The sequence below is a fragment of the Salvelinus alpinus genome, chromosome 2, assembly GCF_045679555.1.
Source record: "Salvelinus alpinus chromosome 2, SLU_Salpinus.1, whole genome shotgun sequence".
In the NCBI taxonomy this organism is placed as follows: Eukaryota; Metazoa; Chordata; class Actinopteri; order Salmoniformes; family Salmonidae; genus Salvelinus; species Salvelinus alpinus.
The window spans coordinates 21,514,009-21,538,452 of NC_092087.1; the positions used below are offsets into that span (position 1 = coordinate 21,514,009).

The 24,444-nt window shown below is 42.8% G+C and overlaps 1 protein-coding gene across 12 annotated transcripts in view; it reads left to right on the forward strand.

Annotated features, from left to right (window-relative positions):
• The window catches only part of LOC139556293 (inositol 1,4,5-trisphosphate-gated calcium channel ITPR1-like), a 161,483-nt gene that overhangs the window by 118,785 nt on the left and 18,254 nt on the right, over positions 1-24,444 (forward strand). For all 12 annotated transcript variants that reach the window (XM_071370089.1, XM_071370148.1, XM_071370118.1 and 9 more), the window contains 3 exons: positions 978-1,126; positions 1,362-1,527; positions 2,669-2,829. In XM_071370089.1, the coding sequence (XP_071226190.1) occupies positions 978-1,126; positions 1,362-1,527; positions 2,669-2,829 (476 nt within the window). The remainder of the gene's footprint in view (positions 1-977; positions 1,127-1,361; positions 1,528-2,668; positions 2,830-24,444) is intronic.

Consider the following 24,444-nt stretch of genomic DNA (forward strand, 5'->3'; position numbering starts at 1 on the left):
TCTTGCGGTAACTTAGAGGGGAGTATAGATAGTGGAGCTAATATCAGGCCAGGGTGACAGGCAGCTAAAGCACATTTGTTGATTTTGTAGTCTGATAAAAACTGAATGATTCTCAACTCCCAAGTTCCAACTTCCTTCAAGTTTCAAATTCTCGCAGAAATTTCTAGCAACAAGCATAAACTAGCTTGCTAGGGAGGGCTCATTAGGACAAGGCAACTGACAGAACTGACAACCGAGTCTAGCTGTGCGACACACCTCATCAGTTTTGGGCACCAGGATTGTCCGTATAGCCTCTCCCGGCTGGGCTGGGGGAAGCGCACAGGAGTTTAGGCCTTGCTGTGTTTGGCTGGGCTGGGGGAAGCTCACAGGGGTTTAGGCCTTGCCGTGTGTATCTGCTACTGGAGGACCAGGATCCAGAGGGAGGGGAGGAGAGGTTAGGGATTAATTGCCATCAGGCACAGGACGGGTTTGCTCTGAGAGGGCGCCGGGGGCAGCTCATTGGGATCCTGGCATTCTAACAGACACTGTTGACTTCTTTAGAAAAATCTCCCAAATTAAAGATGACCTCAATGCTGCCTTAATGTGCTGAGCCAACCTTTTCTGGACCTTGTCAGGCCTGACGGTGTATGGGTTCAAACCTCATGTAGGCTTCCACCACCATCACCACCACCCAAATTAATGATACTAGTCTGGTGACTTGTTGTTTTGTGAGAACTGAGGGTCACATTGGTATTGTCAGTGGTTCCTGTGCTGGGAAGAAGCAGGCTGTGGTAGGGTTGATTTGCAGGTTTATTTTGAGTGAGATTTGAGTTAAGCTTTTGTTTGCACAACATTGTCCTAATTCACTAAATCGTCCCCCCCCCCCCCTCCTCAAGACAGAATTTGCCATGAGGTATTGTATATGGGAAATGTAGATGTGAGTTAGAGGATTGGATGTTGTTGTGGATATACACGATGTCCCTGATGTCCCTCTGTAGCTGCCATAGCCACCCAGCCGTCGGCAGTGGTGATTGAGGACAAGGAGCGGTCGTGTGACTCCCTCCTCATGTGTATCGTCACTGTCCTGAGTCACGGCCTGAGGAGTGGAGGTGGTGTGGGGGATGTTCTGCGGAAGCCATCCAAAGAGGTATGCAAATGCCCATGTTGAACACCATCAATCCATTTACAATTCAGACAGGTCCAGAAAGAGGAAGAAACCAACACAGTTTAGCTTCACCTCAATCTCAATTATTGCTAATCAACAGGTAACAATTTTGCTGCAGTTATGTTTCATAGCTGCAGTTGTCTTTGATAGTTGACTTGTTGAAATGTACAGGTGTATGTTATCAAATTATTTTTCCTGTCTCTCTTGTATTTGCTAGGAGCCTCTATTTGCTGGCAGGGTGATATATGACCTACTTTTCTTCTTCCTCGTCATCATCATCGTCCTCAACCTCATCTTCGGAGTCATCATCGACACCTTTGCCGACCTCAGGAGTGAGAAACAGAAAAAGGAGGAAGTCCTGAAGACAACATGCTTCATCTGCGGTGAGTGGCCCTACCTGGGTCTGGCTGGGCTCTTCTGGCCTGTGTCCACCGCTAGTTTTCAGTGGGCTGATGCTCAGCTATCATGGTGGTAGCTGCAATTTGAGCTGGAGTTGGAATGACTAGTGGATGTGGTCTGTAGAGTCTATGAAAAGTAGTGCTATTTCACACTAGGCTTGTGGTGCACTGAGTGTTGGTGGAGGATGAACATATGAGTGGTCTAACCTGAGACTGCACTGTAAGTCTGTCTGAGGCTGTTACTTAAGCAATAAGGCCTGAGGAGGTGTGGTATATGGCCAATATACCACGGCAAAGGGCTGGTCTTTGCACGACGCAACGCGGATTGCCTGGATAAAGCCCTTAGCCGTGGTATATTGGCCATATATCACACACCCCCGAAGTGCCTTATTTCTATTATTAACTGGTTACCAACGTATTAGAGCTTTGTATTAAATGTTTTGTCATACTTGTAGTATACGGTCTGATATACCACGGCTGTCAGCCAATCAGCATTCAGGGCTCGAACCACCTCGTTTATACAGTTGCATGCCTCACAGCTGGCCCATGGTAGAATGGGGGCTGTTTTGCTCAGCTCAGCAGCATAAACATCACAACGCCTCCTCTTCCCAGAACCAGAGTGGTTAGTCATGGCTGATGCGATGCGGAGGAGTAACTTCCTCCTGTTACCATGCAGGTTCTTGACCATGTTAGTGTGCAACACTCACTCAGCCATGAAACACTCCTCCCAAAGTGCAACTCAATGGAAATGAACTGTATCACATCGGCATACACAAGCTATTAGTTCATGTAGCCTTAGTTACTTTAGCCTATACATTTTTTTAAATGTTCATGCATTTTACATATGGCTGGCCCCGTGGGATGAAGTAGGATGGGCAAGTCAAATACAAATGTATGTAAGACATTGAGAACCAGCTTTAAAACCCTATTCTATTCTCCCTCTGAAGTGTATTGTATTCTTCTCTCCAATGACAGAACTAAAGTCATGACAATCACCAGACTGATAATGAATGGCTCATTATTGTCACACATGCATTTGTTTGTTTACAGTTTAAGTAACTGCCATGCATTTATGTTCCAGCATGTGTGTTTGACAATTTGTTTTTGTGTGTCCCCTCATGTGCAGGCCTAGAAAGGGACAAGTTTGACAACAAGACGGTGACATTTGAAGAGCACATCAAGGTGGAGCACAACATGTGGCACTACCTGTTCTTCATAGTGCTGGTGAAGGTGAAGGACTCCACAGAGTACACAGGACCAGAGAGCTACGTCGCTGAGATGATCAGGGTACGACTAGACTACTACGCGTATTATGACCTAAATATCTTATCACTTGTAAAGTACCAGCCAAAACAGCTTATAATGAAGGAGATTCTTGATAATACACATCAAGATAGGCAGGTATGTGGTCATAAATAGATCTCTGACAGGGAGTTGGCAGTTCTGCATGACTTCATCAGAAGGGCTCACATATCTGAGCTTTGATCAAATGTGTCTCCTCAGAATGCAGGTTAGCTCCTATACCAGATAGAGAGATTTTGGCATGCAGTGAAATATCTCTGTTCCATGGTAAGAATAAATCTAAAAACATGTTCAGAAACAGAAAACCACATAAGCACCAATACATTGTAGACTTTTTAAAGGTCCTCCTCCACTGCTTTGCTGCAGATGGCCCAGTCCACCATCTACTAATCTAAATTAACTCAACCTAGGGTTATGTGGGTCCTGAGTCGAGGAGAGTTGATTGCTATGGCTGGCCAGGTTTTTCGACCATTAATTGGCAGCTGGTCCAAAGCAGCGACATTGTGTTGTGTAATCCCTGCCTTCGTGACCATTGAATCCCTCCTAAGTATTATCACATCTGTAAGCTTTGTGAATAGAGAATTAAGATCCAAACAATGTTCCGTTGGCATGGAGAATTAAGATCCAGACAATGTTCCGTTGGCATGGAGAATTAAGATCCAGACAATGTTCCGTTGGCATGGAGAATTAAGATCCAGACAATGTTCCGTTGGCATGGAGAATTAAGATCCAGACAATGTTCCGTTGGCATGAAATGTGTTAATCCCCGAAAGCAGCCATCCCAGCAAACCAAAATTGGTTCTGGGAAAGTTCCTAGAACATTCATTCGGTTGTGGTAAATATTCTCATAACACAAAACTGTCCAGTCGTGCTGATAATTGTAGAATGTTTGTATAAAACTTTCACCTGATGTTGCAAGAAAGGTTCCGAGAACCCATTTCACCTGTTCTTTAAAGGTTCACAGAATGTTTCATTAGGTTGTGGGAACAGTCTGGTGGGAACATTGTGGGGACATCACAAAACATATGTTCCAAAACAATAAAACTATACAGTTGTGTGGATAATTCAACCATGTTTTATTTTAGGGGGCAAAAACATTCACCTGATGTTACAAGAAGGTTCACAGAACACATTTCTTCTGTTCCTCAAAGGCTCCCAGAACATTTCTTAAGCTTGTGGGAACATTATGGGTATATGACAAGAGATAGTTTCCTAAAACGCTAAAACTGTCCAGTTGTATTGTATTTGTATTTATTATGGATCCCCATTAGTTGCTGCCAAAGCAGCAGCTACTCTTCCTGGGGTCCAGCAAAATTAAGGCAGTTTATACATTACAATACATTCACAGATTTCACAACACACTGTGTGCCCTCAGGCCCATACTCCACCACTACCACATATCTACAGTACTAAATCCATGTGTATGCATAGTGAGTATGTTATCGTGTGTGTATGCATGTGTCTGTGCCAATGTTTGTGTTGCTTCACAGTCCCCGCTGTTCCATAAGGTGATTTTTATCTGTTTTTTTTTATCTAATTTTACTGCTTGCATCAGTTACTTGATGTGGAATAGAGTTCCATGTAGTCATGTAGTACTGTGTGCCTCCCATAGTCTGTTCTGGACTTGAGGACTGTGAAGAGACCTCTTGTGGCATGTCTTGTGGGGTATGCATGGGTGTCCGAGCTGTGTGCCAGTAGTTTAGACAGACAGCTCGGTGCATTCAACACACTTCCGGCGCCGACCGAGATGGCCGCCTCGCTTCGCGTTCCTAGGAAAATATGCAGTATTTTGTTTTTTGATGTGTTATTCCTTACATTGGTACCCCAGGTAATCTTAGGTTTCATTACATACAGTCGGGAGGAACTACTGAATATAAGAGCAACGTCAACTCACCATCGTTACAACCAGGAATATGACTTTCCCGAAGCGGATCCAGTGTTTTGCCTTCCACCCAATATAATGGATCTGATCCCAGCCGGCGACCCTAAGCGACGCCGTAAAAGGGGCAAACGAAGCGGTCTCCTGGTCAGGTTTCGGAGACGGGCACATCGCGCTCCACTCCCTAGCATACTACTCGCCAATGTCCAGTCTCTTGACAATAAGGTTGATGAAATCCGAGCAAGGGTAACATTCCAGAGAGACATCAGAGATTGTAACGTTCTCTGCTTCACGGAAACATGGCTCACTCAAGAGACGCTAACGGAGTCGGTGCAGCCAGCTGGTTTCTTCACGCATCGCGCCGACAGAAACAAACATCTTTCTGGTAAGAAGAGGGGCGGGGGTGTATGCCTTATGATTAACGAGATGTGGTGTGATCATAACAACATACAGGAACTCAAGTCATTCTGTTCACCTGATCTAGAATTCCTCACAATCAAATGTCGACCGCATTATCTACCAAGGGAATTCTCTTCGATTATAATCACAGCCGTATATATTCCCCCCCAAGCAGACACATCGATGGCCCTGAACGAACTTTATCTGACTCTTTGTAAACTGGAAACCACACACCCTGAGGCTGCATTCATCGTAGCTGGGGATTTTAACAAGGCTAATCTGAAAACAAAACTCCCTAAATTCTATCAGCATATCGATTGTGCTACCAGGGCTGGTAAAACCTTGGATCATTGTTATACTAACTTCCGCGACGCATATAAGGCCCTCCCCCGCCCTCCTTTCGGAAAAGCTGACCACGACTCCATTTTGTTGCTTCCAGCCTACAAACAGAAACTAAAACAACAAGCTCCCTCGCTCAGGTCTGTTCAACGCTGGTCCGACCAATATGTTCCGCATTGCGTCCAACAACAATATTGACGAATACGCTGATTCGGTGAGCGAGTTCATTAGAAAGTGCATTGACGATGTCGTACCCACAGCAACGATTAAAACATTCCCAAACCAGAAACCGTGGATTGATGGCAGCATTTCTCTCCGCAAGGCAATCAAACAAGCTAAGTCCCAGTATAGAGACAAAGTAGAGTCGCAATTCAACAGCTCAGACACAAGAGGTATGTGGCAGGGTCTACAGTCAATCACGGATTACAAAAAGAAAACCAGCCCCGTCGCGGACCAGGATGTCTTGCTCCCAGACAGGCTAAATAACTTTTTTGCTCGCTTTGAGGACAATACAGTGCCACTGACACGGCCCGCTACCAAAACCTGCGGGCTCTCCTTCACTGCAGCCGAGGTGAGTAAAACATTTAAATGTGTTAACCCTCGCAAGGCTGCAGGCCCAGACGGCATTCCCAGCCGCGTCCTCAGAGCATGCGCAGACCAGCTGGCTGGTGTGTTTAAGGACATATTCAATCAATCCTTATCCCAGTCTGCTGTTCCCACATGCTTCAAGAGGGCCACCATTGTTCCTGTTCCCAAGAAAGCTAAGGTAACTGAGCTAATCAACTACCGCCCCGTAGCACTCACTTCCGTCATCATGAAGTGCTTTGAGAGACTAGTCAAGGACCATATCACCTCCATCCTACCGGACACCCTAGACCCACTCCAATTTGCTTACCGACCCAATAGGTCCACAGACGACGCAATCGCAACCACACTGCACACTGCCCTAACCCATCTGGACAAGAGGAATACCTATGTGAGAATGCTGTTCATCGACTACAGCTCAGCATTTAACACCATAGTACCCTCCAAACTCGTCATCAAGCTCGAGACCCTGGGTCTCGACCCCGCCCTGTGCAACTGGGTCCTGGACTTCCTGACGGGCCGCCCCCAGGTGGTGAGGGTAGGTAACAACATCTCCACCCCGCTGATCCTCAACACCGGGGCCCCACAAGGGTGCGTTCTGAGCCCTCTCCTGTACTCCCTGTTCACCCACGACTGCGTGGCCATGCACGCCTCCAACTCAATCATCAAGTTTGCGGACGACACTACAGTGGTAGGCTTGATTACCAACAACGACGAGACGGCCTACAGGGAGGAGGTGAGGGCCCTCGGAGTGTGGTGTCAGGAAAATAACCTCACACTCAACGTCAACAAAACAAAGGAGATGATTGTGGACTTCAGGAAACAGCAGAGGGAGCACCCCCCTATCCACATCGACGGGACAGTAGTGGAGAAGGTGGAAAGTTTTAAGTTCCTCGGTGTACACATCACGGACAAACTGAATTGGTCCACCCACACAGACAGCGTTGTGAAGAAGGCGCAGCAGCGCCTCTTCAACCTCAGGAGGCTGAAGAAATTCGGCTTGTCACCAAAAGCACTCACAAACTTCTACAGATGCACAATCGAGAGCATCCTGTCGGGCTGTATCACCGCCTGGTACGGCAACTTCTCCGCCCACAACCGTAAGGCTCTCCAGAGGGTAGTGAGGTCTGCACAACGCATCAACGGGGGCAAACTACCTGCCCTCCAGGACACCTACACTACCCGATGTCACAGGAAGGCCATAAAGATCATCAAGGACAACAACCACCCAAGCCACTGCCTGTTCACCCCGCTATCATCCAGAAGGCGAGGTCAGTACAGGTGCATCAAAGCAGGGACCGAGAGACTGAAAAACAGCTTCTATCTCAAGGCCATCAGACTGTTAAACAGCCACCACTAACATTTAGTGGCCGCTGCCAACATACTGACTCAACTCCAGCCACTTTAATAATGGGAATTGATGGAAATTATGTAAAAATGTACCTCTAGCCACTTTAAACAATGCCACTTAATATAATGTTTACATACCCTACATTACTCATCTCATATGTATATGTATATACTGTACTCTATATCATCTACTGCATCTTGCCATCTTTGTAATACATGTATCACTAGGCACTTTAAACTATGCCACTTTATGTTTACATACCCTATATTACTCATCTCATATGTATATACTGTACTCTATACCATCTACTGCATCTTGCCTATGCCGTTCTGTACCATCACTCATTCATTTATCTTTATGTACATATTCTTTATCCCTTTACAGTTGTGTGTATAAGGTAGTAGTTGTGGAATTGTTAGGTTAGATTACTTGTTGGTTATTACTGCATTGTCGGAACTAGAAGCACAAGCATTTCACTACGCTCGCATTAACATCTGCTAACCATGTGTATGTGACAAATAAAATTTGATTTGATGTCAATACCTCTCATAAATAAATATAGTGATGAAGTCAATCTCTCCTCCACTTTGAGCCAGGAGAGATTGACATGCATGTTATTAATATTAGCTCTCTGTGTACACCCAAGGGCCAGCCGTGCTGCACTGTTCTGAGCCAATTGAAATTTTCCAAAGTCCTTTTTTGTGGCACCTGACCACACGACTGAACAGTAGTCCAGGTGCGACAAAACTAGGCCCTGTAGGACCTGCTTTGCTGATAGTGTTGTTAAGAAGGCAGAGCATCGCTTTATTATAGACAGACTTCTCCCCATCTTAGCTACTACTGCATCAATATGTTTTGACCATGCCAGTTTACAATCTAGTGTTACTCCAAGCAGTTCAGTCATCTCAACTTGCTCAATTTCCACATTATTTATTACAAGATTTAGTTGAGGTTTATGGTTTAGTGAGTGTTTTGTTCCAAATACAATTATTTTAGTTTTAGAAATATTTAGGGCTAACTTATTCCTTGCCACCCACTCTGAAACTAACTGCAGCTCTTTTTTGAGTGTTGCAGTCATTTCAGTCACTGTATTAGCTGACGTGTATAGTGTTGAGTCATCCACATACACAGAAACTCTGGCTTTACTCAAAGTCAGTGGCATGTTGTTAGTAAAAATTGAAAAAAGCAAGGGGCCTAAACAGCTACCCTGGGGAATTCCTGATTTCAACTGGATTATATTTGAAAGGCTTCCATTAAAGAACACCGTCTGTGTTCTGTTAGACAAGTTAGTCTTTATACACATTATAGCAGGGGGTGTAAAGCCATAAAACGTATGTTTTTCCAGCAGCAGACTATGATCAATAATGTCAAAAGCTGTACTGAAGTCTAACAAGACAGCCCCCACAATCATTTTATCATCAATTTCTCTCAGCCAATCATCAGTCATTTGTGTAAGTGCTGTGCTTGTTGAGTGTCCTTTCCTATAAGCATGCTGAAATTCTGATGTCAATTTGTTTACTGTAAAATAGCATTGTATCTGGTCAAACACAATTTTTCCCAGAAGTTTACTAAGGGTTGGTAACAGGCTGATTGGTCGGCTACTTGAGCCAGTAAAGGGGCTTTACTGTTCTTGGGTAGCGGGATGACTTTAGCTTCCCTCCAGGCCTGGGGGCACACGTACTCTAGTAGGCTTAAATTGAAGATGTGGCAAATAGGAGTGGCAATATCGTCTGCTATTATCCTCAGTAATTTTCCATCTAGATTTTCAGACCCCAATGGCTGGTTATTGTTGATAGAAAACAAAAAATGTTTCACCTCTTCCACACTGACTTTACGGAATTCAAAAGTACAATTCTTGTCTTTCATAATTTGGTCCAATATACTTGGATGTATAGTGTCAGCGTTTGTTGCTGGCATGTTATCCCTAAGTTTGCTTATCTTGCCAATGAAAAAGTCATTAAAGTAGTTTGCAATATCAGTGGGCTTTGTGATGAATGAGCCATCTGATTCCATGAATGAAGAAGCCGATTTGGCTTTTTTTCCCAAAAATTGTATTTAAAGTGACCCTAAGCTTTTTACTATCATTCTTTATATAATTTATCTTTGTTTCATAGTGTAATTCATTTGTATTTTTATTTAGTTTAGTCACATGATTTCTTAATTTGCATTACGTTTGCTAAATCAGTTGGGCTGCCAGACTCATTTGCCATACCTTTTGCCTCATTCCGCTCAACCATACAATTTTTCAATTCCTCATCAATCCAAGGGGATTCAACAGTTTTTACAGTCATTTTCTTAATGGCTGCATACTTATTAGTAACTGGAATAAGTTGTTTCATAAATGCGTTAAGTGCAGCGTCTGGTTGCTCCTCTATTTATTTAACTAGGCAAGTCAGTTAGGAACATATTCTTATTTACAATGACAGCCTAGGAACAGTGGGTTAGCTGCCTTGTTCAGGGTCAGAAGGACAGATTCTTGTCAGCTCGGGATTCGATCTAGCAACCTTTCAGTTACTGGCCCAACGCCCTAACCACTAGACTACCTGCCGCCCCTTAAACACCACAGACCAGCAAATATTCTTTACATCATCAACATATGAATCACTACAAAACGTATTGTATGACCTCTTATACACTATATTAGGTCCAGCCTTTGGAACTTTGCTTTTCCTAGATATGTCTATTATATTGTGATGAAAACATCCTATGGATTTGGATACTGCTTTAAAGCAAATATCTGCAGCGTTAGTAAAAATGTGATTAATACATGTTGATGATTTAATTCCTGTGCTGTTTGTAACTACCCTGGTAGGTTGACTGACAACCTGAACCAGGTTGCAGGCACAGGTTACAGTTTGGAGTTTTTTCCTGAGTGAGCAGCTTGATGATAGCCAGTCAATATTTAAATCACCCAGAAAATACACTTCTTTGTTGATATCACATACATTATCAAGCATTTCACACATATTACCTAGATACTGACTGTTAGCACTTGGTGGTCTATAGCAGCTTCCCACAAGAATGGGCTTTTGGTGAGGCAGATGAACCTGTAGCCCTATTACTTCAACAGTGTTTAACATTAGATTGTCTCTAAGCTTCACAGGAATGTGGTTCTGAATATAGACCGCAGCACCGCCTCCGTTGGCATTTCTGTATTTTCGGTAGATGTTATAACCATGTATTGCTATCACTTCCTCAACAAAGGTTTTATCAAGTGAGAATCAGAGACAGTTTGAATATGAATGTCATCTGTTACAAGCAAGTTATTGACTTCATCGACCTTGTTTCTTAGGCTACATATGTTAATATGGGCTATTTTTAGCACTTTTCTGGGTTGCTTGATTGTATTTAATGCTTTATTGGGAAGCTTATCAGAGGTAGACGTACTATTTACACTGGAGCTGATAGTGCAGGGTGAGCTGCATAAAGTGATCTTCCTACTGTTGCACACCGCCTGTGCTAACAGTGTAACTCTGGTTTATAGGCTCATGATTACTGCTTACAATAGCTGGAGGATAAACAGATGTATTCGGTGCAATTAGGGGTACATAAATTAAATTACTTACATTGTGCTTGCCAATGTCCCTAAGATCATGTACATTTGATGCAGCATTATGACGACTCATTGTCACAATGGTAGGCCTTGGATCATTTACCAGTCATTGTTTCAATGCACCCTGAAATGCGTGGACAGGAGACTTAAATTAACAACACATCAGCTTTATGTGACCAGGTGAAAAAAACTATCCAAGCCAAACCGCTACACACAGCCTACATCGATGTCACCATATCAGCTAAAGTAATGTCCTAGTCAACATAGCTAATAGAACTAATGCGTTAGTAAACCCACTACAATCAGTAACGTTACAGGCAATAATTTAATAAAACCAAAAGCTTGCCTTAACTTGGAAGAGTTCAAGTTTTGTTGAATAGTCATAGCCAGCTAGCTAACATAGCATGCCTCTGTTTGAGCCGGGTGTTTGAGTATCTAAACTAGCCAGCTGCATTTGCTAACTAAGTAAGTGAAACTGAATGTGAAAAAAATACCTCTCTCTCTCTCTTGCTTCTCCTTCATTTAGGAAGAAATTAATTCATTCAAAACTGTTAAACTATTGTCTTTCTCTTTGAGTCAACTACTCACCACATTTGATGCACTGCAGTGCTAGCTAGCTGTAGCTTTTGCTTTCAGTACTATATTCATTTTCTGATCATTTGATTGGGTGAACAACATGTCAGTTCATGCTGCAAGATCTCTGATAGGTTGGAGGACGTCCTCCGGAAGTTGTCATAATTCCTGTGTAAGTCTATGGAAGGTGGTGAGAATCAAGAGACTCCTAGGTTTTGTATTGAAGTCAATGAGGAAGACGGAAGCTAGCTGTCCTCCGGCTACACCATGGTGCTACCCTACAGAGAAAGTGCTGTTGAGGCTACTGTAGACCTTCATTGCAAAACAGTGTGTTTTCATAAATAATTTGGTGACGTGAATATATTTAGTCTAGTTTTTCAATGTTTTAACATTTTTTATTTTAAGAAATTTACTGAGTAGGATGGTCCTCTCCTTCCTCCTCTAAGGAGCTTCCACTGATGTTCATAGCATATTCGTTTTAGGTTTAACATAGAATTCTAGCTGCGCCACCAGGGGACAGCTTTGATATAACGTGGGGGCCTGGGGTGTGCTTCAGACTAATATGGTCAATCAGAAAACAATTTCTGAGTTATGAAAATGTTCCCATCCTCTTCATATGCTGTGTACTTGTAACACTGTATTTTATGTTTTGTATCCTGATTGACCATATTAGACTGAGAAAAAAAACACAAGGCTACAGCTATCTCCTGGTGGCGCAGAGGGTTAATGATCTGGTAGCAGATCTGAAGATTGCAGGTTCAATCTCATATTCTTTAACCATGTTTCTTAACTTCTCTAGAGTATGTGGGACGGTAGCGTCCCACCTCGTCAACAGCCAGTGAAACTGCAGGGCGCCAAATTCAAAACAACAGAAATCCCATAATTTAAATTCCTCAAACATACAAGTATTTTACACCATTTTAAAGCTACACTTGTTGTAAATCCAGCCAAAGTGTCCGATTTCAAAAAGGTTTTACGACGAAAGCACACCAAACGATTATGTTAGGTATGAGCCAAGTCACAGAAAAAGACAGCCATTTTTCCAGCTAAAGAGAGCAGTAACAAAAAGCAGAAATAGAGATAAAATGAATCACTAACCTTTGATGATCTTCATCAGATGACACTCATAGGACTTCATGTTACACAATACATGTATTTTTTGTTCGGTAAAGTTCATATTTATATCCAAAAATCTGAGTTTAGGCAAGACGCTACTGTCTCACTTGGCAAAAAGCCTGAGAAAATGCAGAGCGCCATATTCATATTAATTACTATGAAAATTACTATAAAATCAAACTTTCATTAAATCACACTTGATACCAAATTAAAGCTACACTGGTTGTGAATCCAGCCAACATGTCAGAATTCAAATAGGCTTTTCGGCGAAAGCATACGATGCTATTATCTGAGCATAGCACCATAGTAAACAAAGAGAGAGAAGCATATTTCAAGCCTGCAGGCGCGACACAAAACGCAGAAATAAAAATATAATTCATGACTTACCTTTGACGAGCTTCTGTTGTTGGCACTCCAATATGTCCCATAAACATCACAAATGGTGTCACGTCCTGACCATAGTTCTTATGTGTTTTGCTTGTTTTAATGTTGGTCAGGACGTGAGCTGGGTGGGCATTCTATGTTGTGTGTCTAGTTTGTCTGTTTCTGTGTTCAGCCTAATATGGTTCTCAATCAGAGGCAGCTGTCAATCGTTGTCCCTGATTGAGAATCATATATAGGTGGCTTGTTTTGTGTTGGGGATTTGTGGGTGGTTGTTTCCTGTGTCAGTGTTTGTGCCACACGGGACTGTGACGGTTAGTACGTTTGTTATTTTGTCTAGTTTTCTTGTTATTAAATCATGGAAACTTACCACGCTGTACATTGGTCCTCCGATCCTTCTCGCCTCTCCTCGTCTGAGGAGGAGGACGACTTAAACTGCCGTTACAAATGGTCCTTTTGCTCGATTAATTCCGTCGATATATATCCAAAATGTCCATTTATTTGGCGCGTTTGATCCAGAAAAACACAGGTTCCAACTTGCTCAAACGTGACGACAAAATATCTCAAAGGTTACCTGTAAACTTTGCCAAAAATTTCAAACTACTTTTGTAATATAACTTTAGGTATTTTTTAACGTTAATAATCGATAAAATTGAAGACAGGATGATCTGTGTTCAATACAGGATTAAAACGAAATGTAGCATGCCTTTTGGACATGCACTTCAATCAAACACGACACCTGGAGTGACTCGACTTCAAGATGGCCGTATTTCTTCATTACACAAAGGAATAACCTCAACCTATTTCTCAAGACTGTTGACATCCAGTAGAAGCTGTAGGAACTGCAAGCAATTCACTTAGAAATCTGGTTTCCCAATGAAAAGCAAAAAAGATCCTATATCAGCACTCATAGTCTTGGATACATTGTAAATATGGGCTTCAGAAGTATGCAGCATATAAAGAGGATGTAGGAAGTGAATAACCCAGTTACCAGTGTATCCATGGGTTAGTTATGCCTAACAAGGCTAAAAAGGAAGCATGACATTTCTGAATGACCATACTGCCATGTCTATATACTGAAAAAATAAGATATAAAAGAGCTTCCCTGGTGGCACAGAGGATAAAAGACCAGGCTTGGGAACCAATAACTGCAGGTCCAAACCTCAGATGCAGATTTTTAACATGTAAAGTGTCAAAAATATGGTTGTGTTTTAATGATCTAAATGCTGTTCCAAGTTTCCTATGAATGAAATTAAAATGACGTGTGTCTATATAACCTTGTAGAGGGCTTACAATACAGTCCTCAAATGCAAATTGCCAATAAATCTATGGAGAAACATAATGGGGATGTATTCCAATATGCTTTAAGGAGCTACATGTGCATGCTGAGAATGTTGTGGTAACTTTTATTTAACTAGGCAAGTCAGTTAAGAACAAATGCTTACTTACAATGACGGCCTAACCCGGATGACGCTTGGCCAATTGTGCGCCGCCCTATGGGACTCCCATTCACAGCCAGTTGTGATACAGCCTGGAATTGAACCAGTGTCTGTAGTGACACCTCTAGCACTTAGATGCAGTGCCTTAGACCGCTGCGCCACTCGGGAGCAATGTTAGGTGAAACTTAAATATAATATATTTTTGTTCTGAGGACCTCGAAGATGAGGTCAAATGTGTATTGTGTGAAAGTCAATGGAATATTATGTTATACCTAAAACAAATGTGCTACGAACGTCATAAGAACAGACTTATTTGAAAATTGTTGAACATTATGCAACGTTGTTGGAATGCTCTGTGAAACATTTGTGAATATCAAAAGAATATTCTTGCAACATTAACTGGACAGTTTTAGTGTTTTGGAAACCTATCTCTTGTCATATCCCCACATTGTTCCCACAACCTAAATAAACATTCTGGGAACCTCTTAAAGAACAGACAAAATGTGTTCTGGGAATATTCTTATACACGACTGGACAGTTTTTGTGTTTTGCAAACATATCTGTAGTACCCACAATGTAGTACCCACAAAGTACCCACAATGTTCCCACAACCCTTTGACACGTACCAACACAAAGTTGTGATCATTCTACACTGGTCCCTGCAGCTAAGTTCAAACCGGTGTGATTAGAACGCTTATTTAGAACGTCCAGTTTCGATTGACGCAACAGTCAGCGTTTGAGCTGGCCACACTGTTTTTTCACAGAAACATTTTGCACAAACACAGTCCTTACAACGTTATATCCTGAATGTGACCAGTTTATTTTTGGATGCAATGTTCAGAAGTAGCGACAGCATAATACAATCATCCAAACCTGAAAATGTAGGCTATATTAGTCCTAGCGCTAACTGAGGAAATATTTACATAACACAAGCGGTCATATTTAGCTAGCTGCCGGCTGACATAAGTTATAATATGAATTAGCTAATAGCAATTACTATTTACAATTCATCACATCACGGGTGAGCTCAACAGTGATCTAAATAATTGAGTGAAACACTTTTAAAAAATATAAAGTACTGTAATCCGACAATGGGTAGTTTGTCAGCGCCGCCATGTTTTTTTTTTTTGCGTCAACCAAAGATAAGAACAGGAGACAATATGAGTTTGGTCTGTTTGCAGTATGCATGCTGAAAGGGGTGTGTCGTGTACCATCATTCAATTCCCTTCATTCACTTCCGGAAGTTTACTCAAAAGATGAGTGAGCCATCCCTTTACCTCATTTTGTTATAACATCATTGGTCTGACAGAAACTTACCTAACACCCAGAACGCATTGAATGTGGAGCCCTGTGCATTGTTCCAAAATTTGAGAGGCACACAACCAATGCGGTATGGAGCTTGATTTGACCTCTGCATGCCTCCACAGGCTCTGCAACCTCCATACAAAGACTCTGTCCACATTTTCGGATCAAGCATAAATTGGCTTTAATTCACCTAGACTCTGCCACAAAACATTACAAAACCTGGCCAGATAACTTGAAATTATCAGTCTCAAGTCAAAGTCAAGTCCCGAGTCAGACTCTAGTCAAAGTCATCTGATTCGTGTCCACGACTCTGTTACCTGGAAACCTAATGATAACTTTTGTGAAATGTTCTGTGGTGGTTGTTACAGATGTTGTGCACAACATTTAAGTGAATGTTATGAGAACATTCAAAGGATATTTAATTTAAAACATTGTTTGAATGTTTTTGGGATGTTATCATCCTAATGTTAGATTTAACCCTGACTAGAATTGAATGGGAATCTTAGCTAATGTTCTGGGAATGTTCCTGGTTTGCTGGGATGGCTTGTTTTAGTCATTCCCCCTCAAAGAAACACACACACATACACAAACTATGTTTACCCTGTTTCACCCTACTTCAACCTGGTGCATCTCGCCTGCTGAGTACTGTGGGAAACCCCTTCCTCCCACCATGTATGCTGTGTCTTCTGTGCCAAACAGACCCGTGTACCACTGAATACCTAATTACCAACTCCTCCAATGGCATGGAGGCATCTCAAACACATACATTGTCCTTTAAACTGAATGAAAAAAATGTCAACACGAGTTTCTAGAATGACGTAAAATACACTGTTGTTGCTTGATGAGTTTTGTTCAAGGGTGCTTCTTAAATGTCTGTAGGCTATCTGTTGATTTTAGGTGATTTCATGGAGAAATATAACTGTCAAAGGAAAGCCCCTTCTTCAACAGTGATAACGGTTGTGCTAGTGTTAGTCTGTGACACAGTTTCTGAACAGGCACTAGTTGGCCCAGTTCCTAACTTCTGTCTCTCAGTTTTAGGCACGCAAGGTCTTGTGAGGAGTCACCTAATTTGGGATTAACTGACCCCCCTCTTAGCCTTAGGCCCTACTGAGCCAAATGGAGCTTGCCGGCAAGACGTGGTGGCACACAGGAATATTTAAGGTGACATGGTGTGTTAGACCCCACTGACCCGTCAACTGACCCAGTCAATCACAACTGGACCCATGCAACAAGTTTAATCATGTGGGGCCTCCTGCTCTGGACTGGGAGCTAAATTAGTTGTCTGCAGCATGACTCATTGCAGAGCTCAGGCATGGTCTTCTGCTGCAAGAAGCTGAGGATCGAGAACTCACACCTTAGCTGTTAGCTCTTCAGCATTAAGTAGTTGATGCATGTCTACATTGATGTTCTGGGCTATCAATGGATCAAACCTCTTTTACCAATAACTAAATTATGAGCTTAGAATCTGAGAATTGGAAGAATCAGTCAAAACTGAACATTTTATCCCTGATTTTACATGGTCGGGAAAAAATGTTCCATGTGACCGACCACCTCTATTTGGTCTTATAAAAATAGATAAAAATAGAGACTCAGAGCCACAAAATGGTACATCATACACTGCAGTTGAGGAACAATGGGAAAGTAATTCTTCTTTGAAAGTTGATAAACTTGTAACCCCAATTTTGAGAAAATGGCCCTTGAATGTTTTGGTACACCTACTGGAGAGGTCTTCTTTGTCTACACCCATTTAGCATTTTCCGAACCCTCTTAAGTCCCACCCATCTCTTTAAGGAGTCACATGTGAGGCCATGTGATAAACAGCGTGAGTAAGGTAGTGTAGTAAACAAACAAAGATTTCAAGACTAAAACTGATGAAAGTAGTAGCCCACAATAAGGAAAAACTCCAAGTAAAAATGCACTTTTTAAATGTATTTTTAATTTTTTTCACCTTTATTAAACCAAGTAGGCCAGTTGAGAACAAGTTCTCATTTACAAGTGCGACCTGGCCAAGATCAAGCTAAGCAGTGTGACAAAAACAACAACACAGTTACACATGGGATAAACAAACGTACAGTCAATAACACAATAGAACATTTGTATACAGTGTGTGCAAATGAAGTAAGGCGTTAAGGCAATAAATAGGCCATAGTGGCGAAGTAATTACAATTTAGCAATTAACACTGGAGTGATAGATGTGCAGATGAGGATGTGCAAGTAGAAATACTGGGGTGCAAAAAAACAGATAAACAAAAACAAATATGGGGATGAGGTAGGTAGTTGGTTGGATCGGCTATTTACAGATGGGCCGTGTACACCTGCAGCGATCGGTAAGCTGCTCTGACAGCCGATGCTTGAAGTTAGTGAGGGAGATAAGTCTCCAACTTCAGTGATTTTTGCAATTCGTTCCAGTCGTTGGCAGCAGAGAACTGGAAGGAAAGGCGGCCAAAGGAGGTGTTGGCTTTTGGGATGACCAGTGAAATATACCTGCTGGAGTGTGTGCTACGGGTGGGTGTTGCTATGGTGACCAGTGAGCTGAGATAAGGTGGAGCTTTACCTAGCAAAGACTTATAGATGGCCTAGAGCCAGTGGGTTTGGAATACGAATATGTAGCGAGGACCAGCCAACGAGAGCATACAGGTCACAATGGTGGGGAGTATATGGGGCTTTGGTGACAAAACAGATGGCACTGTGATAGACAGCATCCAATTTGCTGAGTAGGGTGTTGGAGGCTATTTTGTAAATGACATCGCCAAAGTCAAGGATCGGTAGGATAATCAGTTTTACGAGGGTATGCTTGGCAGCATGAGTGAAGGAGGCTTTGTTGCGAAATAGGAAGCCGATTCTAGATTTAATTTTGGATTTCAGATGCTTAATATGAGTCTGGAAGGAGAGTTTACAGTCAAGCCAGACACCTAGGTATTTATAGTTGTCCATATATTCTAAGTCAGAACCGTCCAGAGTAGTGATGCTAGGCGGGCGGGCGCGTGCGAGCAGCAATCGGTTGAAGAGCATGCATTTAGTTTTACTAGCATTTAATAGCAGTTGGAGGCCACGGAAGGAGTATTGTATGGCATTGAAGCTCATTTGGAGGTTTGTTACCACAGTGTCCAAAGAAGGGCCAGATGTATACAGAATGGTGTCGTCTGCGTAGAGGTGGATCAAATAATCACCTGCAGCAAGAGCAACATCATTGATATATACAGAGTACAGAGAAAAGAGTCAACCCGAGAATTGAACCTTGTGGCACCCCCATAGAGACTGCCAGAGGTCCGGACAACAGGCCCTCCATTTTGACACACTTACCTCTATCTGAGGAGTAGATAGTTAACCAGGCGAGGCAGTCATTAGAGAAATCAAGGCTGTTGAGTCTGCCGATAAGAATACGGTGATTGACAGAGTTGAAAGCCTTGGTCAGGTCGGGGAAGACGGCTGCACAGTACTGTCTTTTATCGATGGTGGTTATGATATTGTTTAGGACCTTGAGCATGGATGAGGTACACCCGTGACCAGCTCGGAAACCGGATTACATAGCGGAGAAGGTACGGTGGGATTTGAGATGGTCGGTGATCTGTTTGTTCACTTGGCTTTCAAAGACTTTAGAAAGGCAGGGCAGGATGGATATAGGTCTGTAACATTTTGGGTCTAGAGTGTCTCCCCCTTTGAAGAGGGGGATGACCGCAGCCGCTTTCAAATCTTTAGGAATCTCAGACGATATGAAAGAGAGGTTGAACAGACTAGTATTAGGGGTTTGGACAATGGCGGTGGATAATTTTAGGAAGAGAGGGTCCAGATTGTCTAGCCCAGCTGATTTGTAGGGATCCAGATTCTGCTGCTCTTTCAGGACATCAGCTGTCTGGATTTGGGGGAAGGAGAAGCGGGGGAGGGGGGCTTTGGCCAGTTGCTGCGGGGGGTGCAGAGCTGTTGTCCGGGGTTGGGGTAGCCAGGTGGAAAGCGTGGCATGCTGTAGAGAAATGCTTATTGAAATTCTCGATTATTGTGGATTTATCGGTGGTGACAGTGTTTCCTAGCCTCAGTACAGTGGGCAGCTGAGAGGAGGTGCTCTTATTCTCCATGGACTTTACAGTGTCCCAAAACTTTTTGGAATTAGTGCTGCAGGATGCAAATTTCTGTTTGAAAAAGCTAGCCTTTGCTTTCCTAACTGATTGTGTATATTGGTTCCTTGATTCCCTGAAAAGTTGCATATCGCGGGGACTATTCGATGCTAGTGCAGTGCGCCACAGGATGTTTTTGTGCTGGTCAAGGGCAGTCAAGTCTGGAGTGAACCAAGGGCTATATCTGTTCTTAGTTCAACATTTTTTGAAAGGGGCATGCTTATTTAAGATGGTGAGGAAAGCACTTTTAAAGAGCAACAAGGCATCCTCTACTGACGGGATGAGGTCAATATCCCTCCAGGATACCCGGGCCAGGTCGATTAGAAAGGCCTGCTCGCAGAAATGTTTTAGGGAGCGTTTGACAGTGATGAGGTGTGGTCGTTTGACAGCGGACCCATAACAGACGCAGGAAATGAGGCAGTGATCGCTGAGATCCTGGTTGAAGACAGCAGAGGTGTATTTAGAGGGCAAGTTGGTCAGGATGATATCTATGAGGGTGCCCATGTTTATGGATTTGGGGTTGTACCTGGTAGGTTCCTTGATAATTTGTGTTAGATTTAGGGCATCTAGCTTAGATTGTAGGACGGCAGGGGTGTTAACCTCTCTGGGTAGGACGCAATCGTCCCACCTGGCCAATAGCCAGGGAAAATACAGAGCGCCATATTCAAATAAAATTATATAAAAATCAAACTTTCATTAAATCACACATGTAAGATACCAAATTAAAGCTACACTCGTTGTGAATCCAGCCAACATGTCAGATTTCAAAAAGGCTTTTCGGCGAAAGCATAAGATGCTATTATCTGATGATAGCACAACAGTAAACAAAGAGAGTAGCATATTTCAACACTGCAGGCACGACACAAAACTCAGAAATAAAAATATAATTCATGCCTTACCTTTGACGAAATTATTTTGTTGGCACTCCAATATGTCCCATAAACATCACAAATGGTCCTTTTGTTCGATTAATTCCGTCGATATATATCCAAAATGTCAATTTATTTGGCGCGTTTCATCCAGAAAAACACAGCTTCCAACTTGTGCAACGTCACTACAAAATATATCAAAAGTTACATGTAAACTTTACCAAAACATTTCAAACTACTTTTGTCATACAACGTTAGGTATTTTTAAACGTTAATAATCGATCAATTTGAAGACGGGATGATATGTGTTCAATACAAAAAGAAAACAAACTGACGCAACTTTTTTGGTAATGTGCCTCTCTCAAACAATTTACTTCAAGTGACCCTCCTTTACGATGGCCGTACTTCTTCATTACACAAAGGAATAACCTCAACCAATTTCCAAAGACTGGTGACATCCAGTGGAAGCGGTAGGAACTGCAAACAAGTCCCTTAGAAATCTGGTGTCCCAATGAAACCTCATTGAAAAGACAGTGACCTCAAAAAAATACAAATTCTGAATGGTTTGTCCTCTGGGTTTTGCCTGCTACATAAGTTCTGTTATGCTGACAGACATGATTCAGTTTTAGAAACTTCAGAGTCTTTTCTATCCAAATCTACTAATAATATGCATATCTTATATTCTGGGGATGAGTAGAAGGAAGTTGAAATTGGGCACGCTATTTATCCAAAAGTGAAAATGCTGCCCCCTACCCCGAAGAAGTTAAGCATATCCCAATTTAGGTCACCTAGCAGTACGAATTCTGATGATAAATGGGGGGCAATCAATTCACATATGGTGTCCAGGGCACAGCTGGGAGCTGAGGGGGGTCTATAACAAGCGGCAACAGTGAGAGACTTATTTCTGGATAGATGGATTTTTAAAAGTTGTAGCTCGAACAGTTTGGGCATAGACCTGGATAGTTGGACAGAACTCTGCAGGCTATCTCTACAGTAGATTGCAACTCTGCCCCCTTTAGCAGTTCTATCTCGACGGAAAATGTTGTAATTGGGGATGGAAATGTCAGAATTTTTGGTGGCCTTCCTAAGCCAGGATTCAGACATGGCTAGGACATCAGGGTTGGCGGAGGGTGCTAAAGCAGTGAATAAAGCAAACTTATGGAGGAGGCTTCTGATTTTAACATGCGTGAACCCAAGGCTTTTCCGGTTTTCCGGTCAACAAATGAGAGTGCCTGGGGACACACAGGGCCTGGGTTAACCTCTACATCACCAGAGGAACAGAGGAGGAGTAGGATAAGGGTACGGATAAAGGCTAAAAGAACTGGTCATCTAGTGCGTTCGGAACAGAGTCTAAAAGGAGCAGACTTCTGGGGGTAGTAGGATAGATTCAGGGCATAATGCACAGACAAGGGCATGGTAGGGTGCGAGTACAGTGGAGGTAAACCTAGGCATTGAGGGACGATGAGAGAGGCTGTATCTCTGGAAGCGCCAGTTAAGCTAGGTGCGGTCTCCGCATGTGTAGGGGGTGGGGCAAGGGAGCTAACCGAGGCATGTAGAGCGGGACTAGGGGCTCCGCAGTAAAACAAAACAATGAGAGCTACCCTAAACAACAGTATACAAGGCATATTGACATTAGAGGGAGGCATAAAGCAATCAAAGGTGTTGATTGGGAGGGCTAAGACAACAACGGGTAAACAGCTAAGACAACAACAATGGGTAAATGGAGATTAATGGGCAGAGAGGGTCAGTTAGCTACACACAGGGCCTGAGTTCGAGGCTGGGGCCGACAGATAAACAAAATGAAGTACCGTGTTAATGAACAGCCCAGTAGGCATTAGCTGTGTAGCCGAGTGATCATAGGGTCCAATAAGCAGCAATGAACGAAACCGGGAGCCGCTTGGCAGTCGTCACTACGCTAGGCTAGTGGGAGACACGGCACTCAGAGAGTTAGCGGGCCGAGGCTAGTAGCTGGGTCCTCACCAACATCAACGACTCAGAGGCCGGTTGAGAGCACATCGACCGAATTACGTCAGCAGACCAGTCATGATGGATCGGCAGGGCTTCGTGTCGACAAAGGGTCCAGGCCAATTGGTAAGAGAGGTATTGTAGTTGGTGTACTTCGTTTCCTGGCCGGGGGAATGGGCCTAGCTCGAGGCTAACTGGTGCTTGCTCGGCCACTCGGTAGCAGCTAGCTAGCTGCAATGATCCGGTGTAATGGTCCAGTGTATGTGGCAGGAATCCGGTGATGTAGTGGGGAAAAAGCAGGGGGGGAAAAGCAGTCCAATATGCTCAGGGCTGATATCGCGCTGTGCAGACAGACCGATATTATCCGGGCTATCCAGGCTAAAGCGGCTGGTGACTGTGCTAAAGGTAAAGCCTGCTAGCAGTGGCTAACAATGACTAAATAGATATTAGCTAATTAGGTGGCTAGCCTCTGAAGGCTCGCTTCTGTTGGAGGTTCCAGTTATAAGGTTAACAACAACAAAAATTGCAGATCCATACCAAGTTGGGTGAGGCGGGTTGCAGGAAAGTATATTTAATTCGAAAATGGAAAAAGTGATTGAAATATATGTGTATAGAAAAGCAAAAAAAGCTGAATATTTACACAGGACAAAAATGGGACAAAAACAAACATGTCTTGCTGCTACGCCATCTTGGACAAGAAAAAAACTTTATCTTGTCCTTGGCCTATATCCTAATCTGACTTTGGTGCAGGTCATGTTGTTCTTCACATTACCGTCTCTGGTAAACACACACTATATCAAAAATAGAAAGTGTCCAGATACAAATACTGTATAATTTATTAGATGATGCTTACCCAGAGACACTTGTCTAAATTGATGGGTCATGTGAAAGAATGAGTCACTATTATCTAGATATGTACAATAGATTGCCGTAATCCTCCCCAGACACACCTGGCTAACTTAATGGATCATGTAGTCATCTGTTTTAGTGGAGTCTTTTAGCTAGCTAGCTAAATAATGAACCATAATCCCAACCCATACTACTAGCAGTAGCAAAACTTTTGCAGTTCTCCATGGCTAATGTTATATCTTTCAAAAAAGTCACGGTAGCAAGGATTACCTACACATACTGAGCAGCTCATGTTATAGACAGAAGCATGCTACATTGCAGACCAATCCGAACTCATCTCTCGGCATGTCCGACCCATCCATTATCTCAGCCAATCATGGCTAGCGGGAAGTATTTTTCTGAGGCTAAACCAACTAGGCTCGTAATTTAACAATTTTATTCGTATTTACAGATGGCTTACAAGCTTGTTATTAAGGCTGTTCCTATTTCAGAAGGCATTTATGCCAAAAAACACATTGACAAATGCCTCTCATGTGACATACACCTAGCTTCAAACTAGTATCATTTTATTTTTTATTTAACCTTTATTTAACTAGGCAAGACAGTTAAGAACAAATTCTTATTTACAATGATGGCCTAGGAACAGTGGGTTAACTGCCTTGTTCAGGGGCAGAACGACAGATTTCTACCTTTGTCAGCTCGGGGATTTGATCTAGCAACCTTTCGGTTACTGGCCCAACGCTCTAACCACTAGGCTACCTTCTGCCCAAAGTTAGTGCAGGGCTCTCTAACCCTGTTCCTGGAGAGCTACCCTCTTGTAGGTTTTCAATCCAACTCCAGTTGTAACTAACCTGATTCATCTTATCAACCAGCTAATTATTAGAA